The sequence below is a fragment of the Muscardinus avellanarius genome (assembly GCF_963383645.1).
Source record: "Muscardinus avellanarius genome assembly, chromosome: 19".
In the NCBI taxonomy this organism is placed as follows: Eukaryota; Metazoa; Chordata; class Mammalia; order Rodentia; family Gliridae; genus Muscardinus; species Muscardinus avellanarius.
Window position 1 is genome coordinate 4,373,890 of NC_137805.1, and position 27,304 is coordinate 4,401,193.

General features: G+C 38.3%; 1 protein-coding gene and 1 pseudogene across 3 annotated transcripts in view; both read left to right on the top strand.

Moving 5' to 3' along the window:
- SEL1L2 (SEL1L2 adaptor subunit of SYVN1 ubiquitin ligase) overlaps positions 1-27,304 on the top strand; it is a gene marked incomplete at both ends in the record, with an annotated part of 138,672 nt that overhangs the window by 51,469 nt on the left and 59,899 nt on the right. For both annotated transcript variants that reach the window (XM_080716068.1, XM_080716069.1), the window contains 2 exons: positions 8,471-8,573; positions 13,255-13,417. In XM_080716068.1, coding sequence (XP_080572194.1) covers positions 8,471-8,573; positions 13,255-13,417 — 266 coding nt within the window. The remainder of the gene's footprint in view (positions 1-8,470; positions 8,574-13,254; positions 13,418-27,304) is intronic.
- LOC308277083 (Parkinson disease protein 7 homolog) lies at positions 16,383-16,955 on the top strand (annotated as a pseudogene). The gene has a single exon. The product of its transcript is annotated as a Parkinson disease protein 7 homolog (transcript).

A 27,304-nucleotide genomic window follows, 5' to 3' on the forward strand; every position in this document is an offset into this window, starting at 1 on the left:
GCTAAGTTAAAATAGCCTCCAAATAAATGAGGTATTTCAGCATTACAAAACTGTTTTGGGGAGGAAACCAGAACTTAAACTTGGATGATATGGTAGCAAAGTTCTCTACTTCTTCGTCACTGTGCTATATGCCTTCCGTAAAAGTACACTGGCAATATCAAGAAATTTCAACCTCAGTCTCAAAAAGATTTTGAGAAAATACTGTACTGTATGATAAATATGCTGCTGCAACTTCCTGAGCAAATTTATTTAAAGGCATCAAGGGAAAATAAATAATGGTGAATAATTAAAAACATGTTTATTTTAAAACTAACAGCTATGGTATATGTACTAGACTTCAAAGTTCACATTTTGAATTGTTAAACCTAAGACTTCAAAGAAATGTCTTGCTGTCCTACAGACCTCCATGGACTGCACATGTATTCATTACTGCTGCCTATTGAAAGTACTTACAAGGACTTTGAGAAGCCTTCTTTTATAAATTATAATGTTACTTCATCAAGATTTAACTAAATTAGAAAATATATCCTTCTGACAAAAGTGAATACAGAAAAGTAATCGCTGCTAATAAAGGCAATAAAAATTGGGAACTGGGAAACTCCAGAGGGAGAGATGAGTTTAGAAGCTGAAAGACTGTTATTAGTCCTCATCTCTCTTTTTTCTGAGAGTCCTGCCTTGATAATAAGTTTTAAAATTTCTAAATCTTAATGTGTTAAGTGTATCCCTTATCAGATTTACCCTACAAGGCTGGTTCACCATTCAATTGAAGAGTTGGCTCTAGATGGAACCTAGGCATGTTGATAAGCTTAGCTACTTGAAGTATAAATAAGGTTTTCACAGAATAAGCAAAACATTTAAATGGAGTCATTTGAGAAAACTTTAATGAAGGATTTTTTCTAAAGCTGTGGAGAGGACATAAGCAAAGCACAAAATTTCCCCACTCTAGTAGCAGGAATGATATCACCAGCTCTAGTGAAGTCCTAAAGGACCACAGGGCAACAGGATCTACAGCAACACTGGAAAAGAAAGCAAAGGTATGTGGAGAAGGCTCCTGGACAGATGGATGGCCAGAATACAAAAGTGCAGACTGGGGAGCCCACAAACAAATACTCTCTCTCCCTCTTTGCAGTTTGTAGATAGCCCCCAACAGTAAAGGCATTTTTTTTTCTTTTTTCTTTTTGTGGAACTGGGGGTTGAACCCAGGGTCATTCTACTTCTTGGCTATACCCCAGCCTTATTTTATTTTATTTTGAAAAAGTGTCTCACTGAGTTGTAGAGGGCCTTACTATTTAGCTGAGGCTGTTCACAAACTGAGTCTCAGCCTCCCAAATACTGGGAGTACAGGTGTGCACCACAACCGGGCTAACAATTCTTAAAGAAATTGTTTTCAGATGCAAAGAGCTGTACACTCAAGACTACTCCTTCAGGAAGCACCCTTCCAAGGGCTGATCAATGCAGAAGTATAAGGGCCTGATTGTCTCACCCTCCTTGGGACAACTCCGAAGGACCATTTTAGCTCCAAAACACCTTGGGAAGGATCTGCCAAGTTTTATGTGGAACCTACATGGGTCCCCCTTTTGCCTGATCCGACTTCATCCTAGTTGTGGTTCCCAGGGATCCTCCATTGGGAGCAGGGTGGGGGATAGGGAGGAAACTGGGAGCTAAGAATAAGTGTTCCTCCAGGATGACCCTCTGGAAAGACCTCTCTTCTTTCTTGGGCTCCAGGGCTCCACTCCAAAGACATTGTTCAAGATTAGGTTGGTGCAGTGTGGTTAGTAATTTGTTGACTAGACGTTGCTATGGATGTTTCTGGAAGAGGCCCTGAATTGATCTTCTGCGCTGGGGGAAGGGTCAGGAAGGGAAAACAAAAGGGGGGCACTACGAAGATTTCTAGGGCACAGAAGAGGGCCGGGGTACGAGTTACAGGATGGTATCAAATGCATAGCTGTTTGCTATACCTCTGGGCCTGAGGGCTGGACCTCAGGGCTAGAGATTAAGCTTCTCCCGAGAGTGTTGATTTTAGACTCTGCCAGTGATTGTCACCTCTCTGTGCTAAGGAGTTGAGACCCAATTTCAGCTGTGCTTACTGGTACAGGCCTGTAATCCCAATACTTGGGAGGCTGAGATAGGAGAATTTTAGGCTCAAGGACAGTCTCAGTAACTCAGCAACATAGAGACATACATATTTCTAAATATATAAATATATAAAAAGGGCTAGGTGTATATATCTCAGAGATGCCTCTTAGTTCAATCTCCAGTACACACACACACACACACACACACACACACACACACACCCAATACTGAGGAGTAACAGGCAAAACTCAGGCCTCTGAAGAGCACTTCGTAAACATCCTGACTCTCAAAGTTTGCTTATCAGGAAACCCAACCTGCTCACTTTAATACCTTTCCTATCATTTACTGAACATTTTCCTCCAAATCAATACACATGTATATGTAAATGATTTAATTTTAAAAAGAAACTACTAAATATCTTCCATTCTGATGCTATGGTGAATTAATCCAATTTGAAACTCTACATGCACAGACTCAAGACAGAATGCCTAGATTTGAATTATCACCTACTGGGTACCAACTGTGTGACCCTGGGAAGGTTACTAACCTCTCTGTGTTCACATTGCCTCATCAGTAAATGAATGATAATATCCCTTTTTCTCTTACAGACAGTGAGAAAAGTAAGTAAAAGCACTGAAAACCGCTTGGTACCTAAGTGCTTTACAAGTGTTTGCTCATATAACGTATGTTGTTTTTGGCTCTTCATTTTTCAATAGAACAAATTTCCTTTTACTGAACCAAGACTTTTAGCCTGTGAATTAAATCTTTTCAGGTTAAAATCTTTGTTATTTCAAATTTTGCTTGGTAAATATTTGAAAAGGAATTTTTTTTCCTACTTATTTTACAATTTGCCGACTATTTCTTATCAATAACACTGGAAGTATTCATCTAGAAACAGTGCAAATAAACTTGATTAATATAAATATCTCTGCTCTCAAATATTCAAGTGTATTTGAGATGATTAGATCTTTATCTGACTAAACCCTTTGCTGAGTCATTCTTTCTTGGATGGAATGGTATTTTTAGCAATGGATTGTTATTCCCTCTCCTTATCCAGTATCTCATCCTCCTAGCACACGTAGAGCAAATGTGAAGAGCTCTTTTGATGGAACATTCTGAGAATCAGAAGCTGAAGTTTGTTTATATTTAATATCATTTAAATTGGGTGAGAAGGATATAGTAGCCTGTGGGCAAGATTTGCTGCAGGGGAAGAAATTTCTCCCTTTTAATCATTTCTCCCTTTGCATCATTTTGTGAATACACCTGATTTTTAGTCATACTCATGTATTCATCTTCTCTCATTGTCAGTGAGTCTTTATATAGTTCATAAGGTTAATATGGCTTGAGATTCAAAATAATGAACCTATTATTCTTTTTCCTTTTATTTTTCTGATTTAGAGGGTATTCATTTATTTATCTTAAATTTGAATGTTAAGGTTTTAGATATTGTGGCGAAACATAAAAGGGAGTAAGGAATGAATGACAGGGCGAAGGAAAGCGCAGAGCAAAGCTTGGGTTTCAGGAGAAGTCTGAGCTTTGACAAGCAGATTGCACTAGACAAATGCTTCCTCTTTTAGCACGGGAGCTGGGCTCTTCTGCCACTCACGTCAGTTAGTGAATGACCTCAGGTCATCACCAGCCACCCTGGGGACTAAACAGCTCATCAAAGACTTCCTTATTTCATAGACCTTCATTCCAATCACCTGTCTCTATTTCTCCTCCACACGCAGAGCTAACTAACATGATCTCACACTCTAAAATGATTGTTTCTGATTAGAGCCAACTTCCTGCTACTCTGTTTTCTCTTTCTCCTACCAGACCTGCCTTCAGTTTCACAATGACCCCTCGTCCTCCCTCTCCAAGCTTCAAGCCATTCCTCTCAGCATCACTCTCAGTGCCAGCCTGGATCATGTGACCAGCCAGGCCCCTCAAGCCCGCATTTGTCACGCAAACGACATATCCACGGTTCATTGCGGTTTCCTCCAAATGGAATACCAGTTTTGCCTTCTTGGCTTGAGGAACTCTTACCTACCTTTGAAGAGCCATGAAAATGTCACCTCAACCAGGCCCCTTGAAACACACCTGTAATGTCAATACTTGGGACATTGAGACAGGAAGATTACAGGTTCAAGGCCAGTTTCGGTACTTAGCGAAAACCTGTTTCAAAATAAAAAGGGATTGGGAGTAGGTTGGAGTAGAACCTTCCTGGGTTCAATTCCTAGTAAAACACACACACACACACACACACACACACACACACACACACACACCTCATATAGATGTCTTTGTTTCGTGTAGCTGAGGGAAGGTGCCTGTGGTGGGGCTTTTGTGGTTTGCAGTTTTCCATCATTTTTACCTTTTGCTTTTCTTGTCATGGGTTTTAGCTGCTTTTCCGTCACTGTGACCACAATACCTGACAAGCACATCTTAGAAGATGAAGGGTTTCTCTGGGTTCATGATTTCAGAGGTTTCAGTCCATGGTTGGCCTGCTTCAAGGAAAAAATTGTGGCAGCAAGTCTTGTGGAAGACGAAAGCTGCTTTCAGTCATGGTGGCCAGAAGCAGAGAGAGATCAGAAGTGGCCAGTGGCATATATAACCACTGAGGCCACACTCCCAGTGACCTGCATCCTCTAGCCAAGCCTTGCCTCTGACTCTCTCTACACTGAGCTCTTGGGGGTTATTCCAAACTCAAACCATAATACCACCCAAATTTCCTTTAAAAGGATTTAGGTCCTCCCCAGTTTATTTATTCATAGAGGCATAGATTGAGCAAACCTGTCATCCTTAACCAGCCCCCTTAGACTCATTCTCCATGGAGTCTCTAACAGAGAGAAGGTCCTGAAAGGATGGAGTCCAGTCCACTGCCGTAGGCTCATTTGCCTCTCTGCTTCTAGAAATACCTTGGATCCTGCCTCTCCCCATTGATTCTATAAGCATTCAATAGTCTCCCAGTAAGTCCCTTTTGCTGAAGTCAGTAAGATTAGGTTTCTGTTGTTTGCAAACAAAACAAAGACTGCTTTTATGCTTTCACCGTGCCTTAGTTTATAGTAGACCACATGCATGGTAATTTTATACGAATAAGTCTGTCTCCATTGAAGAACTGAGACAGTGTCTTGATCATCTTGTTAATCACAGTATCTAGCACCGCACCTAACACATTGTAGGTATTCAATACATAACTGATAAATAAATAAATAATAAAGGAATGACAGAAAACGAGCTGTCCCCAGCTCTCCTCTTTCTCATAAATATCTGAAACAAGCAAGTGGATACTTTATGTTCCAAAGATGTGCATCTAGCTATTACTGAATGAAATGATTCTTTCTAAATTCCATAGTGGCAGTGGTATGAATTAAGGAATAAACTTGATCAGAAAAACTTAGTATTGAAGTATATCCAAGAGAAGTCATAGATTCCCGATGCTCCCACTATCCCGTAGAAAGGTGATCTGGGTCCAGGGATTTCTGGACAGTTGGAAAGTCCACCTGCTACATTGCCTACTTAGAAGATAACATAAGCCATGTCAGAGATGGTTTCTGGGCTGTCTTGCAAAGTCAGATACCTAGTACCTGGAGATGTTGGGGACCAGTGTGAAATTCCAGTTCCTCTTAGCCTTAGAAAGTACCTCTGATCTGATGGGAGGCTGAATTTGAATGTATCCCTCCTCGCAAGGAGAGGAGGCAGTTTGTTCCATTCTATAACTTTCATAACTAAATATCATACACTGAGTGGCTTAAACAAGAACATTATTTATTTTCTCACATCTCTGGAAGCCAAAAGTCTAAGATCAAGGTGTTGGCAGGGTTGTTTCCATTGTATCTCTTATAACTCTTCCTCTGATAAGAACACCAGATTAGGTGTTCATATTAGTTTAGGACCACCTCATTTTAATGTAATTGCCTCTTTAGAGACCTTACCTCCAAATTTCGATATGTTCTGTGATACTAAGGGTTGGGATTTCAACATATGAATTTTGGAAGAACAATTCAGATCATAACAGTATCTAAAGTAAGATATAGAATAATGATAATAAGAACAAGGAAGTTACAAAACTTCAAAAACTTTCTGTAAATTATGTTTCTGACTAATTAATTAATTCATCTATTTGAAGCATTGTCAGTGCATGCTGTCATCCCAAACAGAGATCTGGTACACTTACTTCCTATGCCTACTTCCTCAGGCTCATCCCCAGCATTTTTCTTAAGTAAGTGTAAGGCTTCTATCAAGTCAGCTACTGGTTGCTCTACCAGATTCCAGACTCAGGGAGATCCTTTACATAAAGTTCAGAAGAGTCTCCTCACACCATTTTCTGACTGGGCCTTTCTCAAATTTGGAAATTGTCAACCATAAGAAGAAACTAAAGCAACATCAATCTTTATCTAATAATTAAGACCTCTTTTGTTAAATAAAATTTGTATTTTCAATACATTTGGGAAGGCAAAATAAAATTGCAAATAAAAGTCATGGTAGCAACTTTTAAGTAATTTCTCATTGTGTATACAACAGATTCAAACTTTCAAAATTCACTCTAACTCTCTGAAAACATGTTAATAGGGACTGGGTATAAAGGGAAGTGGTAGAGCACTTGCCTATCATGCCTGCTGGTCCTGGGTTCAACGCTCAAAAGCACCAGAGAGTGGGGGAGGGAGGGAGGGAGGGAGGGAGGGAGGGAGGGAGGAAGGAAGAGAGAGAGAGAGAGAGAGAGAGAATATTAGTCTGAGCAATTGCTATTTCACACACAGATTAATACTTTTCCCATTATTTTCCTTTTTTAATCATGAGTATAGATAATATATAACTCAAAGTAGAAATTAGATGCTAAAATGTCTTGTTTCTTAATTGAATAAATTGAGACATTCAAAATAATGTTATACTATCTTTACTTGTAAAGTGTGTTTCTTGTAAGCAGCAGATGGATGGATTCTGGTTTTTAATCCATTTTGCCACTTTATGTCTTTTTATTGGGGAATTGAGGCCACTTACATTCAGTGTGATTATTGAGAGATAACCTTTAATTCCTAACATTTTAAGATTTTATTTCTGTTTGAAATACTGTTTATTCTTCTTTGCTTAGTTGTCTGCTGGATGGAAAATCTTGTTTCTTTGGAAAAAATAATGTTATATTGGCTTTTAAGTTAATTTATTTTTAATTTGAAAAAAGAAAAAGGACAGCTCTGGTAGCTTGTCAGGAAGAAAAAAAAAAATAAGAGCCACTTAAAGTTCTTTGTGATTTTGTTAATGAGGCATCAAATCCTGAGATGACTTTCTTTTGAAATGGCTTCAGGTGCTTGTTTTCTTAATCAGAGATTTCACTGAATCCTATAATGGACTTGAAGAGGCATTGTGATGTTGAGAAGGTGTGTGTGTGTGTGTGTGTGTGTGTGTGTGTGTGTGTGTGTGTATTGAAGGTGGGTAGGAGCTATGAATCTGACTCTTCCCCATTGATGATTGGTGATAATGTTAAAAATTGCAAAATGTTATATAAATGTTTGGGAAATACTATTATCATAGCAGGTAAAATTCCATTTTTTATTTTCCTTAAATCCCATAAAATTGATCCTGAGCCCCCACTTCACATGGCAAGTTATCATTGGTAGTCTGTGTATCTTCCCCAAAGACTTAGGAAGGTATGAAGGAGAGGTAGAAGTCTTAGGCAGAGCAAATTTTTCAAGGATATTGCCTTTTCTGCTTTGTGATGCACACTGGTCATCTGGGAGATGCCTGTTGCCTGTGTCCTTGTGTTCTTTTGAAACCTTATGACTCTGAGGTTTATGTATCATAATCAGAGAAGGAAGGCATTGACAGCTGATTTGAGAATCTGGTGCCCAAGATCCTGCATCTAGACCACTTAAGGTAACCCCTGCCTTTCTGCATGCAGAACCTTGCATCACTTTCCTGGGTTGTGTGCATCTTTCTGCCTCTTGCCACCAAACATTTCTCTGACTCCTACTATCCAGGTCTTTCATAAAACACAGAAAGAAATTGTTTTTTTAAAATCTGCCTTCTGAGCCAGACGCAGTGACTACCCTTAATCCCAGTAGCTGGGAAGCTGAGACAGGATGATTACAGGTTCAGCATGTAGTGAGACTCTTATCAACCAAGCAAGGCTTTGTTTCAAAATAAAAATAAAATCGATCTGGGGGTGTATCTCAGAAGGATAATGCCCCTGGGTTCAATCTCTAGTACCACAAAAGAAAAAACAAATTTGCCTTCTGCCTTACTAATGACCCAGAACAAATAAATAATAGTAAATGATCTTTCTGAAATGCAGATGTTAAAAAGATAAGTAGAACAAATCTCAAGCTAATAGTGCCAGCACAATGTCAACACATTATTATCTTAATATAAAACAGAAATAATATTATTTTCTTTTTCCTCATTTGTCCATGTGTAGTAAAACAGCAAGCAAAGAAAAATTCCACAGATGAAGGAGATGAGCTATTTAATATGGGCATCAAGATAATCCAGGAGTCCAAAAGCCAAAAACAAAAAGCAGAGTAAGTCTTTATCTAGTTACCTTAGCCAAGTTAAATTTCCAAATTAAGAAAAAAGGATAATCCCAAATCTAGTTTATCATTAAAAACTTATTAGGATAGTGTTCATTTGCCTATAAGAATTTGTTTGTAAAAGGATCAAATAGTATTTAAAGAATTCTACAAGTTATCACCCTACCAAACAGAAGAATTGTATGAGATTATGTTTCCTTTACATTTAGTGAAATGTTGAATTAAGGCACTGATCTGAATATTCAAGCAAAAACATTGTTTTGGCTTTGATTTATTGAACATTCCAAATGAAGTAAAATGTGTTATTTGAATTAGGACAGTTACTGTTGTAGCATGTTTTATTCCGCTTAACTGAGCATTTGTATAGACCTTATGGTTTTCAAAGTACTTTCATATATGCAGTTCTGTTTTATCCCCAAATCAGTCTTACAAGGTAAGAAGTATTTCATTTTTCTTTTTTCAAAAAGTTGTCAACAAAGCCAGGCGTGGTGGTGCACACTTGTAATCCCAGCATTTGGGAGGCTGAAGCAGGAGGATCATGGTTCATGGACAGCCCCAGCTACTTAGTGAGGCCCTTTGTAACTCAGTGAGACCCTTTTTCAAAATAAAAAATAGGGCTGAGAGTGTAGCTCAGAGGTAGAATGCCCCTGGGTTCAATCCTCAGTGCTGCAAAAAAAAAAAAAAAAGTTTAAAAAGTTGTTAACGGATGGTAGGTGCTGTGGCTCAGTGGTAGAGTGCTTGCCTAGCATGCTCAAGCCCTGAGTTCACTTTCCAGTACCAAACATACTCAAAAAGTTGGGGATGGAGAATCAAAGACTTTAAAATGAGCTGACCATGGATACATCTCCCAGTGGAGGGGCATAACTTAAGGTGCTAACACCTTGGAATAAAATCCTAGCTATATCATTTACTGTCTTTGTAAGAATGGAAAAGTTACTAAACTTCTCTGTGGCCTGGGCAATATATTCAGGCTCATGGAACAGTGCCTGACACACAGTCCTCAGGAAATAAGTGTTGATTTATCTCTAGCCTCCTAATTAGTAAATGGAAGGTGTGGAAGCAAAGAAAGCAAGGGTATTTTGCACTAATAATTGACTTCTCTTGTTTCCACACAGAGTAGATACACTAGTCCTAGAGAAGCATCCCAGAGTTGTGGTAGCCAATCCTAGACAGAGAGACAGCAGAATACATAAATTAAAACCCAGCTCTGAGCAGAGTGTAAGCATTAGAGGATGAGGACCAGTCACCTATGATACCAGTTATAACATCACCAATGCCCATTTATCCAGCATCTACTTTCTGTTAGTTATCGAGGTACTTTACAAGTGCAATGTTATTCATTCCTTCCAATAATTCTATAAGACATAGATTATTATCTTCAAATTACAGAGGAGCAAATGAAGAGCTTAAAAGATTCTGTAATTCTACCAAAACTACAAGAAGAAAGAAGTAAGGGAGCTGTTGTTCTCTCTAGGGGAAGTTGAATCAGAAGCACTTTACAGGAGCAAAGTAACCACCCTCAGCAAAACCTGGGCATCCCACTGATCCTCCCTGAAGGCTGTCATGGTAAAGACAGGATGAAAATAAAATATGACCTAACCTATTAGGGAAGTCATCTCACTAAGATGCTCATTAGTAGATGAGCACAAATAGGGAATTTTCAACCCAGCCTAGCCAGATGATAAAATAACAAAATTCTGAGAAGGGACTGGTCACTGAGGTTTTAGACAAGCTCTGCCCATAGCAGGGGAACTCAAGGAGATGAGAAGCCACAAGGTGTGTCCCACCGAATCCCGGAAAACTCTAGATTCAGTCTAGTGAGACAAAATCACTCTTAGAATGTCCCAAGACATAGGAGGAACTCTAGATGAAGAAGGAGATACTATAGATGAGCAAATAAGCTGACCTAACTGAGGGGATAGGAGGGGTGAAGACAGAAACTCCCTAATGTACATGATGTACACTCACAAACATATCACAGTCAACCAGGAAGCCAAACATGAGGAGGAGGGAGGGGAGGGCGTGAGGTGGGAACTAGGGAAGGGCTAAATGAATGATGTGTGCACGTATGCCTCTACCATCTTGTACCCCATTAAGATGTATGACTACAGTGCACCAATAAATAAAAAGAATGTCCCCAGAAACTCCTACTTAACTTTGAAGGGCGCTTTCTCCTCTTTGGCTTAAATAACAGAGAGAAAAACCAGTCCTAACAGCAAACCGTCCATCAGTATAGCCAGGCCACTCTTGTCTGATCCAGGCCTTGCCCAAAAGCAGCTTGTTTTCTCTGCACAGATATATCTATGGGTACAGAGTGCCCAAAACTGAGTTTCCTAACCCTTCTGAGATGGCAGCACCAGAGAACGGAACCCAAATCTGCTCATAGCAAGAGATTCCATGTGTTTGTGAGAACGCTGGACAAAACACTTTGTGTTATCAGGATATTACACTCTCTCCTTATCACCCTGTGTTGTCATATCTGAGACTCAGGGAAGTGGAGGGAAAAATGAATGCATGCCCCACTGAAGAGAAGCCGATTCATTCTGTGCATTCCTCTACCCTACCACCTCCTTGCTTCATCACTTCCTGGGATGGAAGTGGTGTAAAGAGAAATGATGCTTGTCCTTGAGGCTCACCTACATTCACATCCTGGATTCATTCATTCATTCATTCATTCATTCATTCACTTAGCTTCTTACGTATGAATGGGGAACATTTTGAGTATAAAAATGAGTATAAAAAGTGTTGTTATAAATCTAAATGGTATGCAAACAGATGTCAGAGAGACAAACATTTGTCTGAGAGGGTCAGAAAATTTCTGTGATGAGCCAGGTGTGGCAGCACATGCTTGTAATCCCAGTACTTGGGAGGATGAGACAAGAAGATCACAAGTTTGCAGCCAGCATCAGCTACTTAGTGAGGTCTTCTGCAAACTATTGAGACCCTGTTTCAAAATAAAGAATAAAAAATAGATCTGGGGATGTAGCTCAGAGGTAGACTGCCACTGGGTTCAATCTCTAGTTCTGGGGGAAAAAAGTAAAACAAGAATAAAATAAAGAAAATCTCAGTGGCAGCCAGGGTGGATCCATCATTAGTGATCACTCCCAGTTGGCAAAGAAGGTTTGAAGTTTAGCTGCTGTTCCAGAGAAGCATTTAGCCCTCCCACCCGCAGCAGCCTCTTTGTGTCCAGTGCCTGATCCTTTGGATAATTCTGACAGAACAATTATATTGAGATCTGCTCCTGCTGCCCATTTCTCCCATGTTTTCCTTCCTAGGGATCGCAGCCCAGAATTTAATCATACCAAACTAGAAGTAACTTTTCCCAGCCATGGATTCTACTCTTGGTATTCCTTGTATTACTTCAGATTTTCCTGACAGGGAAGCCACGTGCCCACCTTGTCCATGGAATCTGAGATACCTAACAAGGATTTGTGTTGTAGCCTGTGGCTGCCCCCAGGACCACACTAGATGTATTTTATATACTATGGGATTACCCACATCCTAGCTCTGACTTCTGTGCCCTTCTTCCTATTGTTGCCCTTTCTCCCAGTAAGCTATGTACTTGCTGCAGCAAGTCAAGTGCCAGAAAGGCTCCAGCAAGCCTTTATCCTAATGACAGGCACTCTTCCTCATGCCTCACCTGGACATTTGCCTTTATCAACCTCAGAGACCTCCTCCCTTGGTGTTTGTCTTCCAGTCTCCCACATCTCAGCTTGCTTTGACCATAGATGATTTATTTCTTGACCTCTTGGCTTCCGGTTCACAGGTGTGTGTGTGTGTGTGTGTGTGTGTGTGTGTGTGTGTGTGTGTGTGTGTCACTGGGGATTGGATTCAGAAGTATTCTACTTCCAAGATATTCCCCCAGCCCTATTTTTTTTTTATTTTTATTTTGAAACAGGGTCTTGCTAGGTTGATGAATCTCATTACTTTGCCAAGATGTCCTCGAATCTACGATCCTCCAGTCTCAGTCTCCCAAGTACTAGGATTACAAGTGTGCACCACCATGCCAAGTGCTTCATGTGGATTATCTCAGTTGAAGGAGATGCTGATTTTTCCCTATTTCAGAGTCAAAGGAGACACAGAGAGATTAAGCAACTTGACTGAAGTCCAAATAATAAATGATAGTGAGTGGTAAAGCCAGGATTCAAACCCAGGCTATCGGTTTCATTTGGCTGTTGTTTTTCTAAATAGCCTGACTCTGCTGTATTGAAGTAAAAGTTCATTTTAGAATATTATCTGGGAACATAAATGTATCATAATCCTCATGCTATAAACTACCTGGATATCACATTGTAATTTTGATTACTCTTATATTTTTTCAGAATTTATCTTATAAAACAACTATTTTCAAATAATAGGGATAGCAGTTCACTATTTTTGGATAAAGCGCCTCAATTTTTTTACTTTAGTTGGTATATAAGCTTGAAGCATGGTATCTCCTATACTTTTTTTTTTGAGCATCTTCATTATTTGTCAGACATTTGAAATTAAAATCTTTGCTTTATCTAGAGATGAAGAAAATGTGCTGGTTAGAGATGTAGAGGATTTCAGCTAAACTGCATTTTGAGTAGCAGTGACAACTAGATCTTACTGGTTAGAGAGAAGTCATATGAAGGAGGGAGCAGATTTCATTTTTATAAATCAACCTTCTGACTTTAGATTCTTATTACAGAGCCTACATACTTTTTGCCAAAGCAGCTGACATGGGAAATTTGAAAGCTATGGAGAAAATGGCTGACGCTCTACTATTTGGAAATTTTGGCATGCAAAACATAACAGCAGCTATCCAATTATATGAGTCCTTGGCTAAAGAAGGCTCATATAAAGCCCAAAACGTGAGTTTTGAAAGAAAACCAAACCTTAAATAGCTTCATCCTGAAATAACATAAAAGGAGCATCCCCACTCTATTGCGTGAATCCAGACCTAGGAGGCTACCCTAATGCAAAATAGTGGTGTCTAGCCAAAAACACAGCAGGATCCCTGGGGAGATTGATCAAGCTCCCGGGCGACTTTTAAGAGCAGAATAAAGGTGTTCTCTAATCCACCTGTCTACCTTTCACTTCCCTGTGTGTTTCCAGAACATTTGAAACCTCTGAACCCCTAACACAGTTACATTTTATATAGAATGTATTCACTTATATGAAGAAATATGTAATCAAATATATTATTATAGGGTGATATGTTTGCCTGATTCTTATATTTCAAATATTTTTGTAAGCTAAATATATTTTCTTTTCTATTTTAATAAGTTTATTTCATTTCATTCCAAGAATAACAACCATTGCATAGAATCTGGATGTCAGTTGGGGAAAAAAGCCCTTCACAGGCCGACCATCCTGAATCAACCACTGTTAGGACTGCTTTGTATTTTTACTTGGCTTTTTCTATATGAATTTCTTTTTTATATATCATCTTAATCACAATTCAAAAGCACATATCAAGCATGGCATGCTTGTAATCCCAGTACTTGGGAGGGTGAGAGAGAAGGATCGCAGGTTCTCGACCAGCCTCAGCTACTTAGCGAGACCTTGTTTCAAAATTAAGAATAAAAATTAGGGCTAGGGGTATACATCAGAGGTAGAATGCCCCTGGGTTCAATCCCCAGTTCTACAAAAAAAGGGAAAAAAAGCACATACTATTTTACTTCTGGCTACTTCCATTTAATTCTGTAGAAAAGTACTATTGTCTCTTTAATGAAATCATTTTTTCTGAATAAAAAAAATTCATGACTCACTGGGCGTGGTGGTGCACGCTTGTAATCCCAACGCTTGGGAGGCTGAGACAGGAGGATCACACAGGTTCAAAGTCAGCCTCAGCTACTTAGTGAGGCTCTCAGCAGCTTAGTGAAACCCTGTTTCCAAATAAAATATAAAATATGTCTAGAAGTATAGCCTTGGAGGTAGAAAAGCCCATGGCTTCCACCCCAGTACCACACACACAAAAAAAATTCATGACTGTTGAGGGGAAAAAAAACTAAGAATTTAAAAGTAATCTAAAAAATTCCCCCCAGAGATTTTTTAAATCATTTAATAAGGAACAGAAACTAGGCTTTGATGTCAAACAGGCCCAAGTCTTAGCCACTGTGACATTTGCTTAATGTTTTATCTACTTAAAAAAACATTGGGCATTGTGTCTGATTCGTTGGTGTATCTCTAACATTTAGCACAAGTAACTGGGACAAGAAATACAGATGAACAAGTTATTAATTAATGACAAATGACTTAGTGAAGTTATTGTGAGGATTAAAATAATGTGTAAGACATTCAGTTTTACACACAAACAATGTAATTATTTTTAATTTTTTTACTACTGAGGATTAAACCCAAGGACATTCTACCTTCAAGATACACCCCCAGTCCTATTTTTATTTTTATTTTTAAATGGGGTCTCGCAAGGTTTATGAGAGTCTCATTACTTGCTGAAGCTATTCTTGAACCTGCAATCCTCCTGTCTCAGCCTCCCAAGTAGTAAGATTACAAGCATCTGCCACCATACCTGGCTTATAATTATTATTTCTAAAAACGATATAAAGCAGACATGGTGGTACACACCTGTAAATCCAGCAACTCAGGAGGTTGAGTCCAGAGGATCCCAAGTTTGAGCCCAGCATGAGCAATTTAGTAATATTCTATCTCAAAATTAAAATAAAATAAAAATAACTGGAGGATAGCTCGATGGTGAAGTGCTTGCCTAGCATGAGCAAGGCCCTGGGTTTAATCTCCAGCACAACAAGAAAGAGAAATAAATAGATAGAATATGAGGAGTGGAAAGTTGGGCAAGGATATGAAGTTTCAATTCAATAAGAAGATACAAGTAATATTACTGTTTTTATTATTTTTTCTAAAATTTTTCTTGTGATTATATAGTTATTATTTTGCAAAAATATATACTTTTTTGCTTTCTATTCACTTAATATATCATAGATGTCTTTCCAGGATGATTAATATCATCATGTCAGAGATCGAGACAGCCTTAGTTAATTTATGTTAATTATGTTGTTGAATACGGTTTTTTTTTTTTTTTTTTTTTTTTTTGCGGGTCTGGGGATGGAACCCAGGGACATTTGACCTCCGAGCTACACCCCCTGCCCTATTTTTTTACTCTTTATTTTGAAACCGGGTCTCACCAAGTTGCAGAGAGCCTCACTAAGTAGCTGAGGCTGTCGGCGAACCGTGATCCTCCAGGTCTCAGCCTCCCAAATGCTGGGATTACAAGCGTGCGCCACCACGCCTGGCTTAGAATACGGTTTTATTCCAAGAATTTTTCTTGTAATTATATATAAATAATTAAGTAAACAGATTTGTAAATATTATAATAAAACGTAAGAATTGCTAAGTCTTCATTTGTTATATTTGATTAACTAAAACTATAAAATTCCTAGTGAACCAAATAATACCATTATTTCCACTAACCAAAAAGATGTCACCTAATTCCTTTTTAAACTAGTGGACATGTATTTTTTTAAGTAGGTGTAAAAATTAATTTATTAAGTCAATAATTGTTTCTTGGACACCAACTATGTGCCAAACATGATGAGGAAAAAAGATTAATAGGTTAAAATTCTTCTTCTGGGATAATCTGAAATATAAACAAATAATTGTAGCACGATTTAGGTGGACTACAGTTAAGGCATATATAAAGTGATTTAGGCACAGAAAAAGAGTCTGATTAGTTCTGCCTGGCACTCGGTCTAGAATGTTGGATAAAAGCTTAATCAAAAATATTTCTTGCCGGCCAGCTCGTGTATGCTGCGTGTGTCCCAGATTAGTGTTGGGTCTTTGAAAAAATATAACATAAAAATGGCCTCAAAGAGAGCGCTGGTCATCCTGGCCAAAGGAGCAGAGGAAATGGAGACAATCATCCCTGTGGCTGTCACGAGACAGGCTGGGATTAAGGTCACTGTTGCAGGTCTGTCTGGGGAAGACCCAGTGCAGTGCAGTGCAGCCATGACGTCCTCATCTGTCCTGACGCCAGTCTTGAAGACGCAAGAAAACAGGGCCCGTAGGACATAGTGGTCCTACCAGGAGGTAATCTGGGTGCACAGAATTTATCTGAGTCTGCCGCCGCGAAGGAGATCCTGAAGGAGCAGGAGATCAGGAAGGACCTCAATGCAGCCATCTGCGCAGGTCCTACGGCAATTTGGGCTCATGAAATCAGTTTGGGAAGCAAAGTCACCACCCACCCACTTGCTAAAGACAAAATGACGAATGAAAGTCACTACGACTACTCTGAGAGCTGCATGGAGAGGGACAGCCCAATCCTCACCAGCCGCGGCCCGAACCAGCTTAGAGTTCGCTCTGGCCTTGGTAGAGGCTCTGAGCGGTAAGGATGTGGCGGACCAAGTGAGGCCACCGCTGGTCCTCAAAGAGTAGAACGGAAGCGCTTTGGGGACCAGAGATGCCGGCCAAGATGGTCCTCGCCGCCGCTGCCACTGCCGCTTCGGGGTAATGTCTGCAGTTGTGAAGTAACCAGGCAGGGGTTCTCAGCCTGCAAATGTTGTCTGTACACTTCTGAACCTTGTTTGCGGAATAAACAGGGTGTTTAGCCAGCTCATCCCCAAAAGGAGATGTTCCTTGGCTGTATTTTAGAAGAGCATTTTACATATAATCAAAACAGTGCTTCCAGAGAAAAATTCCACATGAATACAAATGGTGCATAAAACATACAGATTTGGAGCCGAAGTCAAAGTTTCACCCTTATTCATGTGTTTAATTGCATCGTTAGTTCCTTTGGTTAATGCGGTGGGTTGCCTGTAGTTTAGTGTTACTCTAGTTAATGTGGTTATTTCATGTCCAAAGACCACCTCTAAACCTATCCCTTGTCAATGGCTTCAAGGGAAATCAGACGGGATACTGTATTGTCTGGCTGCTAATCTAAGGCCAGGAAGAACAGCTTTGTATGTTTGATCGCTGGTCATGTATTGTCAGGGTTATCTTTTTAGACAAAAGCAGGCATTGTTGGGACAGTGTTCTAGAAAATGTACAGTGGCGAGCTGAAGTAGTAGAGCAGGGATTCCCGAATCAGGTTGGACCACTTGAGACTCCAGGTTCTGCAACCTAACAGGTCTTCCACTTTTTGCTTATTCCTTTGGAATTCCTGGAGAAGTTATTTCTCCAAACCTCAGACTTCCCAAACCTGGAAAAGAGATTGGTAATAAATATCTGCAATAATTCACAAGGTTGCTGTAAGTGATAAATACTATTTGCGAGAGCCCTTAGAACACTAGGTAAGTACTGTGGTGTAGCAATTTTAGTCTCAATAGCTTTCTTTGTCTTTAGAGTTAGGGCTCACTTTACATCTCAGCTCCAACACTGGCTCTGTGACTTTCTGAGTCTCAATTTCCTCATCAGTAAAACAAGGATATCTAAGATACGTGTGTTTGGTCTCATAAAGGATATGGGTAAGAACAAATTTATGATCCAAAAGGCTGACAATAGGCTGGGCGTGGTGGTGCACACTTGTAATCCCAGCATTTGGGAGGCTGAGACCGGAGGATCGCGGTTCGCTGACAGCCTTAACTACTTAGTGAGGCCCTCTGCAACGCAGTGAGACCCTGTTTCAAAATAAAGAATAAAAAATAGGGCAGGGGGTGTACCTTGGAGGTCAAATGCCTCTGGGTTCCATCCCCAGACCCACAAAAACAAAAAAACAAAACAAAAAAAAAGGCTGACAATGACCTGAAATGCGAATTTCTGCTATACTGTTTATTGAAATTCTGAAATGCTGCACTATTCATTGGTTTTTTTAAAAAAAAAACAACAACTATGACCTAGCAAACATAATGTTAACATCTGGATAAGCAGGATGCCTCCAGGATCTTGCTCCAGCAAAACAGCTGGATGTAATTCTGTATTTTAACTATCAACCTGTCATCACTATAGGAAGTCTGTTTTTAATAGCAAGTCCTCTTACAGACAGTTTATTTCCTTTTACAAAGAACAGCTACTTAAAGAGATTTCGTGGTTAATTCACTAGATGAGTGCTGGGACCATGCTGGCTACAGGACATGCTCATTGTAGCCTTTTAATAGGACTGGTCAGGTGACCATCTTTCTTCTCCTATTTGTGCCAGTCTGATATAGGAATCCTGCCTGCCTTTTTGGAAATATTTCTGGAAAATGTGCAGAAAATGTCACAACAGAAATATAGCTAAATAGCTGGAATATGACAGAATGATAATGAAAGAGAATGAGGGAGATAGAGATAGAAATAGAGGACAGAGAAAGAATGAGGACACCTACCACCCTTCAGGGGAAATGGAAGAACAATAAAGAATACTGAAATAGAATCGCTAAAGGAGCCCAGAGTGTCAGAGAGCTAGAACAGACCCAAACTAACAAAGAGAGACAAAACAAAAGATAAGAACTCATAACCTGGCTCTGAGGAGGCGGGAGATACAATTGCAGGCTATTGTATGAAGGGAAGTTGGATGAAGGAAAGGAGACATAATTATTTTTTTCATACAACTTGAATGGTTCACCTAGCAAAAATCCAAATAAACTGAAAGAAATCCTGATAATGGCAATAAATACAGTTATAAATTCATTTCACTAAGTTTATTTTCAAGAATCTGTATTTTCCAAATAATGATAACTATTGATTTATGGTGTTCATGAAAATGGTGGAAAATGAGGAGTTCTCAGTCATACTGAATGTAAGACATTGTATCTTATCAGGCTGGAGGTAGACCAATTTTGTATTTTTTTATTTCCCTCATTCTCATTTAGGAGGCAAAGATTTAGAATTAGAAAGACTTACTCTTGCTGGGCATGGTAGTGGTGGCATGTAATCCCAGTGCTTGGGAAAGGCTGAGACAGGAGGACCACAGGTTCTGGGCCAGCCTCAGCTACATAGTGAGGCCCTCTTCAACTTAGACCCTACTTCAAAATAAAGAATAAAAAAATTGGACTGGGAGTGTAGCTCAGAGGTAGAATGTCCTTGGGTTCAATCCCCAGTACTGAAAAAAAAAAAAAAAGACTCATTCTTGCTGGGCATAGTAGTGGTAGCCTGTAATCCCAGTATTTATAAGGCTGAGATAGGAGGATCACAGTTACTGCCAGTATACCATAAAGTAACTTAGTAAGACCTTGTTTCAAAATTTAAAATATAATAAAATAGGGATAGGGAAGTAGCTCAGAGGTAGAATACCTCTGGATTTGATCTCCAGTACTGGGAAAATAAGAAAAATACTCACTCTTTCCTTGAGTAGGAAATTGTGTTATTTTACCAAAAATAAAAATAGGATTAAACTTCACTTGTTTTAAGAACCAAGAAATGGATCATGCACACTCTAATACCCTTATAGTTTAAATTGATGGTAGTAATCTCTAGGTGGATACTGTGTGGGACTATTATTTTCTATTATTTCAAAAATACTTTTTGAGCTATTCATGGTGGCAACTCAGGAGGCTGAGGCAGAAGGACTTAAAGTTTCAAGCCAGCCTGGGCAAGTTAGTAAGACCCTGTTTCAAAATAAAAAAAATAAAAAGGGTTGGGAATGTAGCTAAGTGATATAGTCCCCTTGGGTTCAATCCCCAGTAATGGAAGAAAAAAATTCTGGTTTTCTCCCCCTAAGGTTCTGTGCCTGGGGGTGTATTTTTGCTATCTTTGCTATCAAAAAAATTAACTTTGATGCACACACTTCTCTGGAAACAGAGTTTAAATCAGTTTTACTATGAATTACAAGAAAATCTAGGGCTGTGAATGTAGCTCAATGGTAGTGTGCTTGCCTAGCATGCACAAAGCCCTGGAATTAAATCCCTACTACTGAAAAAAGAAAAGAAAGGAAAATAAAATCCATTCTATAATGTGAGATAACTATAACTTATATATACAAAGGAGAAAGATATGAGTGACTAATTCCATTTCAATAGGAAAGATTTCACAATCTAAATAGATCTTTATTCTTGGAATCATAATCAAAATTTAAGAAATTATACTCATTTTCTGAGTTGATGTATTATCAGATCTTGGTGTATCTTGATTTTAGACATTTGACAAAGTCTCACATGACATTTTCATGAACTAGATGAAAACATGTAAATGTGGGCTTGATAGTGATAGTAGTAGATGCAGAGCAGTGATAGTAATGTGATGGGTGAAGAATTCCTCATATATATTTCAAGTATGAATAAATTATTGAAATGTTTTATGGGAAGATATAGTTATTAGCACTGTGCTTCTGCAGAAAAAAATCATTTTTAGCATCAACCAAATGATCACTTTGATCATTCTAAGATTATCTGTGTAAAGCATTTCTTTTTTATGTTAATGCTCCTTTTGTATTGAGAGTTCAGACAGGTTCTGAGTGGCTCATTAGGATTTATTCGTGTTTTTCTTTGGTATGCAACTTGAGCAAAACATAATGATCAGAGATGCTTTTAAGCTTCATACAACAATTCAAGGAAAGTTGCCCAATCTATTTTTCTCCTTAAATAATTTCTTACACAAGAGTAAGAGGAGGAATATTTAATTTTTAAATTGTTAGTATGGAACCTGAATAATTTACTTTGAAGTGCAATAAAATCTCCTTACACTTAACTTCTACTTCTCCTTATACTTACTCTCCCTTCAAACTCTGGCTACTCTAACACTTCCATGGCACAGTGGTTGAGTCCAGAACTGAGTCTTATAAGCACTCCAATTTGCAGAGCTTGACCTTTAAAAACCACTGAAAGTGCTACTAATATCAGCACTATTTTGTAGTTTGTCTTATGATGCACATTATTTCTCTTTACTAGATCAAAATTTAATCATTCTTCAGTCCACTCACTTCCTCTCAACCTTATCTCAGAAAAAGAATGAATACAAAAAGTGGATAATTATGAAGTTGTTAGGTGACAATGCCCAAGTGTAACAGGGCGGAGCTGGCAATGATCACTACATTTTACTATGTGACACCCCATAGTATCTTTCAAACACCTGTAGCCTGGAAGGCTTTAAACAGCATAAGAATAAGAATAATATAAAAGTATGTGATAAGTCAGATGTAGCGGTACACACTCATAATCCCAGTACTTGGGAGGCTGAGACCAGAGGCTCAAAGATACACAGCCAGCATCAGCTACTTATATTGCCTTCTGCAATATAGTGAGACCCAGTTTCAAAATAAAGAATAAAAAATAGGGCTGGAGGTGTAGCTTGGAGGCAGAATGTCCCTGGGTTCAATTCTCAGTACTGCAAAACAAAAACAATATATGTTTTATTTATATATAATAACAATACATAAAAATTAAAAATAATATAAAAGTTGAATTGATTCAAGATCACTCACTGTTATTTTCCTGTTACGGACACAGAATGTATGAATGTAGTTTTGTTTTTCCAGGCTGGTAAAACCTTGATTTGTGTCCTCATTTTTTAGAGTGAGCTTTATACCATGCACATTCCCTTCCGCAGTCAAAACGGAGCTTTAACTCCACAGAACCTCATGACTTCATGAAAAGAAGAGCTCACACACTTTTCCAGGAGAATCAGACCAAAACCTGTGCTAGGTTCTGCCCCAAATGATGCAGGACTGCTTCTTGGCAAGGGAATAAAAGCAGGAAGAACTTAACAGAAAAGCAGCAATTAAAACATGGTGGAGTTGGAGGCATCACAGAGAGCAGAGGACTGAAAAGAGCTCCATGCATTTCATCTGGAGAGCAAAGCACAGAGGTGTTGCCACCTTGACAAGTCTGCACCAGGGCTGGTAGCTCCCATGGACAAACTCCGGCAAAGAAGCAGCAGACTCTTATCTAGCCATAACTTCAAAAAACTATCAACAAATGCAACCCAGTCTCTTCTCTCCACAATCTAATACCTCAAGATTCCCCAGGTGGCCCAGAAAGATCACGCAGCAAAATTTTGAGACTGCAGTTAAACTCATCTCTGTCTGCAGAAACCCAAGTGGCTCTCAACAAGACAATGAGTTAAGCCACCCCAGCAGGAGACCATCCTACACAGCCACAGGAAATTTCATGGCAAAAACAAACTAAACTTTTGGGGTCTGTGACTTTGCAAATCATCTCTGCAGAGGTGGGGGTGGGGGCGACAGTCAGACAACAAAAATGTGAATTAGCAGGCAGCCCCTAGGGACATTCAGCACGAAGATCTAAAGTTGACCATTTGCCACACCCTTGCAGGGTCTCTAGCAATCAACACAGGGCCACCAGTTGTGGTGTATGTGAGGTGAAATATTTCAGCCAACGGAGTTTCAGGCTCAGAAAGCTATAAACTTCTGCCTGGCTACAAGCACCAAGGGCAGAGGCCAAAAAGGTCTTACATAATAATAATAATAATAATAATAATAATAATAATAATAATAATACAGCAATAACACTGAATGGCAAAGTTCTCAACTCCTCAATTAAAAAGCATAGACAGGCAATATGGATTGTAGAGTATAATCCCACTCTATGGCACTTGTAATAAACATACCTTATTAGCAAATATATCCATATGCTAAAGGTAAAGGGATGGAAAAGAAATACCATGCAAATGGGGGTCAAAACAAGCAGAGTTAGCAATAATCATATCTATCAAAGCAAACTTTAAGCTACAACCTATCAGAAAAGACAAAGCAGGTCACTTTTTATTAATAAAAGAAACAATCCAATAAAAAGATATAATGATAGTAAACACTAATGCCCCAAATGTGGGTGTACCCACTTTTATAAAACAAACTCTTTGGGACATCAGGTCTCAAATAGGCCCAAATACAATAATATTGAGAGACTTCAATACACCACTCATACCACTAGATCGATCTTCCAGGCAAAATATTGTGCCAGTATTGAAAAAATTACTCGGGTAATAATTTCCAAAATGTAATAAGTAGTCAGAGTCTGAGTGATACATGCACTCAAGCAGAAAAGGGTGGCAGCTGTTACACTGCAGAGCTCTTTTCCCTCTCTTTTTCTGACCTTTGTTCTAATGATTAACCTATAGTAAGAATGTAAAGAAAACTCAGACTTTTAGCCTGAAAAGCCCTAAAGACAATTGAAAGCTTTAGCCCTAAAAATATGTAGAGGCAATCAGTGCCTCTGTTTATCTCTTCTTATTTGTGACCTGGCCCAGGTACAGGAAAGGTAAATGCTGTGGGCTGCTTCAAAGCACCCATAGTTGATGAGCAACCAATACATCCCATTACAATAGAGGTGGAAACAAGGTTTTTAAAAGTATTTTCTGATAATCTTCTGGATTTCCATGCTGTTGGTGGTAATATATCCATTTTATCTCTTATTTTAGTCATTTGGATTCTCTCTCTCTCTCTCTCTCTCTCTCTCTCTCTCTCTCTCTCTCTTTCTCTCTCTCTCTCTCTCTCGGTTAAGTTGGCTAGTGGTTTGTTTATCCATCTTGGGTTTTTTTTTTTTTTTTGAGAAGCCAGCTTTTGGTTTTGTTGATTTTCTGTATTCTTTTATTCTCTACTTTATTGATTTCTGCTCTGATTTTAATAATTTCCTGTCTTCTACTGGCCATTAGGGTTAGAGTGCTCCTGTTTTTCAAAGGCTTTGAGGTGTGTCATTACATTATTTATTTGGTGGCTTTCTGTTCTTCTTATGTGGGCACTCAATGCTATGAATTTTCCTCTTAATACTGCCTTCAAGGTGACCCAAAGATTTTGATATGTTGTGTCTCTATTTTCATTTGTTTCTAAGAATTTCTTAATTTTACCCCTTACTTCTTCTATGACCCATTTCTCATTCAGCAGTGTGGTGTTCAGTCTCCACAAGTTTATGTGATTACTCTGAGTCTTCTTAGAGTTGATTTCTAGTTTTATTCTCTTGTGGTCTGAAAAGATGCAGGACAATATGTCACACTTTTTTTTAATTTGATAGTGGTCACTTTGTAGCCCAGGATGTGGTCTATTTTGGAGAAGGTTCCATGAGCAGCTGAGAAAAATGTGAACTCTGCTGAGGTAGACCAGAGTAATTGAGTGGAATACTCTGTGTGTCTTAATAGATACATTTGGTTTGTGGTATTCTTTAGGTCTGAGGCATCCTTACTGACCTGTTGTCTAAAAGATAGGTCTGAGAGGAATTTTGAAGTCTCCCAGTATTATTATATTGGGACCTATGTGTGACTTAATGCCATGAAGAGTTTGTTTTATGAAAGTGGCTGCAGCTATGTTTGGGGCATAAATGTTGACTATCGTGATTTCCTCTTGCTGGATTGATTTTTTTTACCAGTTAAAAATAACTTGCTGCCGGGCATGGTGGCACACACTTGTAATCCCCGCGCTTGGGAGGCAGAGACAGGAGGATCGCGCAGGTTCGAAGCCAGCCGTGCGCGCTGGCTTAGGAGACCCTGTTTCCAAATTTAAAAAATGTAAAAATAGGTCTGGGAGTGTAGCCTGGAAGTAGAAGGGCTTCCAAGAACCCCAGTACCACCAAAAACAAAACAAAACAAAACAAAACAAAACAACAACAACAACAACAACAACAAAAAAAAAACTTGCTTTGTTTCTTCTGATAAGCTTGGACTTGAAGTCGAATTTGCCTGATATCATAGTTGCTACTTGTCTTCAAGTGCTATTGCTGTGGATTACCTTGCTCCAGCCCTTCAACTTTATTCTGTGAGTATCTTACTTGCAATGGGTGTTTCTTGCAGACAACATATAGATGGATTCTAGATTTTTGTCCATTTTGCCACCTTATATTTTATTAGGAAGTTGAGGCCATTTATATTAGGCATGATTATTGAAAGATAATTTTTAGTTCCTCTTTTATGTCTTCAACCTTTGTTTCTATCACCTTTCAATTCTTGGTGCTCTATTCAAATATATACTGGTTACTTTCTTTTATCAAGATGTTGTTTTTATGATGATAAAGATGAAGTGTCAGCAGGACTGATATGTGCTGCTTCCTTCAGTCACCATATTCCTGGAAGTCCTGGAGGTGATTTTAAGAGAAAACTTTATAGCACTGAGTACCCAAATAAAGAAAACATAAAGTCACCAAATAAATAACCTAATGCACACCTCAAGAACTGAGAAAAACATAAACAGTCTAATGCCAAAGCCAGTAGAAGATAATTAACATTAGAAGAGAAATCAATAAAATAGAAAACAAAACAAAAAATCAACAAACATAGAGCTGGTTCTTTGAATAGATTCAAAAAATTGATATATCCTAAGCTAACCTAACAAAAAGAGAATCAACACAAATTATTAAAATCAGAAATGAAAAAGGAGACATCACTATAGACAATGGGGAAATCCAGAATAACATCAGAAATTACTTAAAATTTATACTCCAAGAAACTGGAAAACATGGAAGAAATTGACAGATTTCTAGACACATACAACCTGCTTAAATTGAACTGATACAGAAAAACTAAACCAATTAAGAGCAAACAAAGAGATAGGAACAACAATAAAAAGAATTTTAAAATTCAAAGAAAATCCCAGGTCTAGATAGATTCTCAGATGAATTTTACAAAAATTTATAGAAGAATTTAACACAATACTTAACAAGTTATTCCATTAAATGGAAAGAGATATTATCTTTCCAAACTTCTTTTATGAGACCAATATTACCTTATACCAAAACCAAATAAAGATTCCTCAAGAAAAATTTATAAACTAATATTATTGATGAATATAAATGCAAAAATTTTAAACAAAATACTAGCCATGTGCATTCAAAACCACATCAAGAAAATTATTCACCATAACCAAGTTGATTTCATACCAGGAATGCAAGGCTGGTTCACCATATGCAAATAAATACATGTTATTCATCCCATAAATAGAACTAAGAACAGAAATCACATGATTATATAAATAGATACTGAAAAAGCATTTGACAAAATTCAACACCCATTCATGTTATAAACACTATAAAAAATCAGAATAGAAGGAATTTACCTCAACATAATTAAGGCAATATATAATAAACTGAAAGCCAACAGATTGAACAGGGGGAAAACTGTGGAAATTCTCTTTAAAATCAGGAACAAGACAAGGATGCCCACTATTATCACTTTTTCCAACATATTCCTTGATTTTCTTGCCAGAGCAATAAGACAAGACAGATATCTAAGTAATTCAAATCGGAAAAGAGACCTAACATTATCTCTACTTGAAGATAATGTGATCCTATACTTAGAAGACCCAAAGAACTACTAGAGCTGATTAACAAATTTAGCTAAGTAGTGGGATACAAAGTCAATCTAAAAAAATTAGTAGCTTTTCTATATGCCAACCATGAATCCACTGAAAAAGAAATCCAGAAAATAATTCCATTTTCAATACCTCAAAAAAAATAAAAAGCCCAGGAATAAACCTAACCAAGGATGTAAAAGATCTCTACAATAAAAATTATAAAACACTGAAGAAATTAAAGATCTTAAAAAATGGAAAGATCTCTCTTGCTTTTGAATAGGCAGAATAAATATCAAAATGACCTACCAAAAGTGATCTGTAAAATCAATGCAACCTCTATTCAAATACCAATGCTATTCTTCAAAGACCTAGAAAAATCTGTGAAAGAGGTAATCTAGGGGAAATGGAAGGGGAATAGTGAGGATCAATGGAGAAATTACTTTCATTGACTTTATGTACACATATGAGAATACAAATGTCAATCTCAGTATCCTGTATGGGGAATGTAGGTTGGAGAAGGGGGGGGGGACCCAAAAAAAGCTGTGTGCATATATGTCATCAACATGTTTTAAATTATAAGACTATAATACACCAATTAAAGTATATCTAAAACAATAAAAAGAACAATTTGACTTTT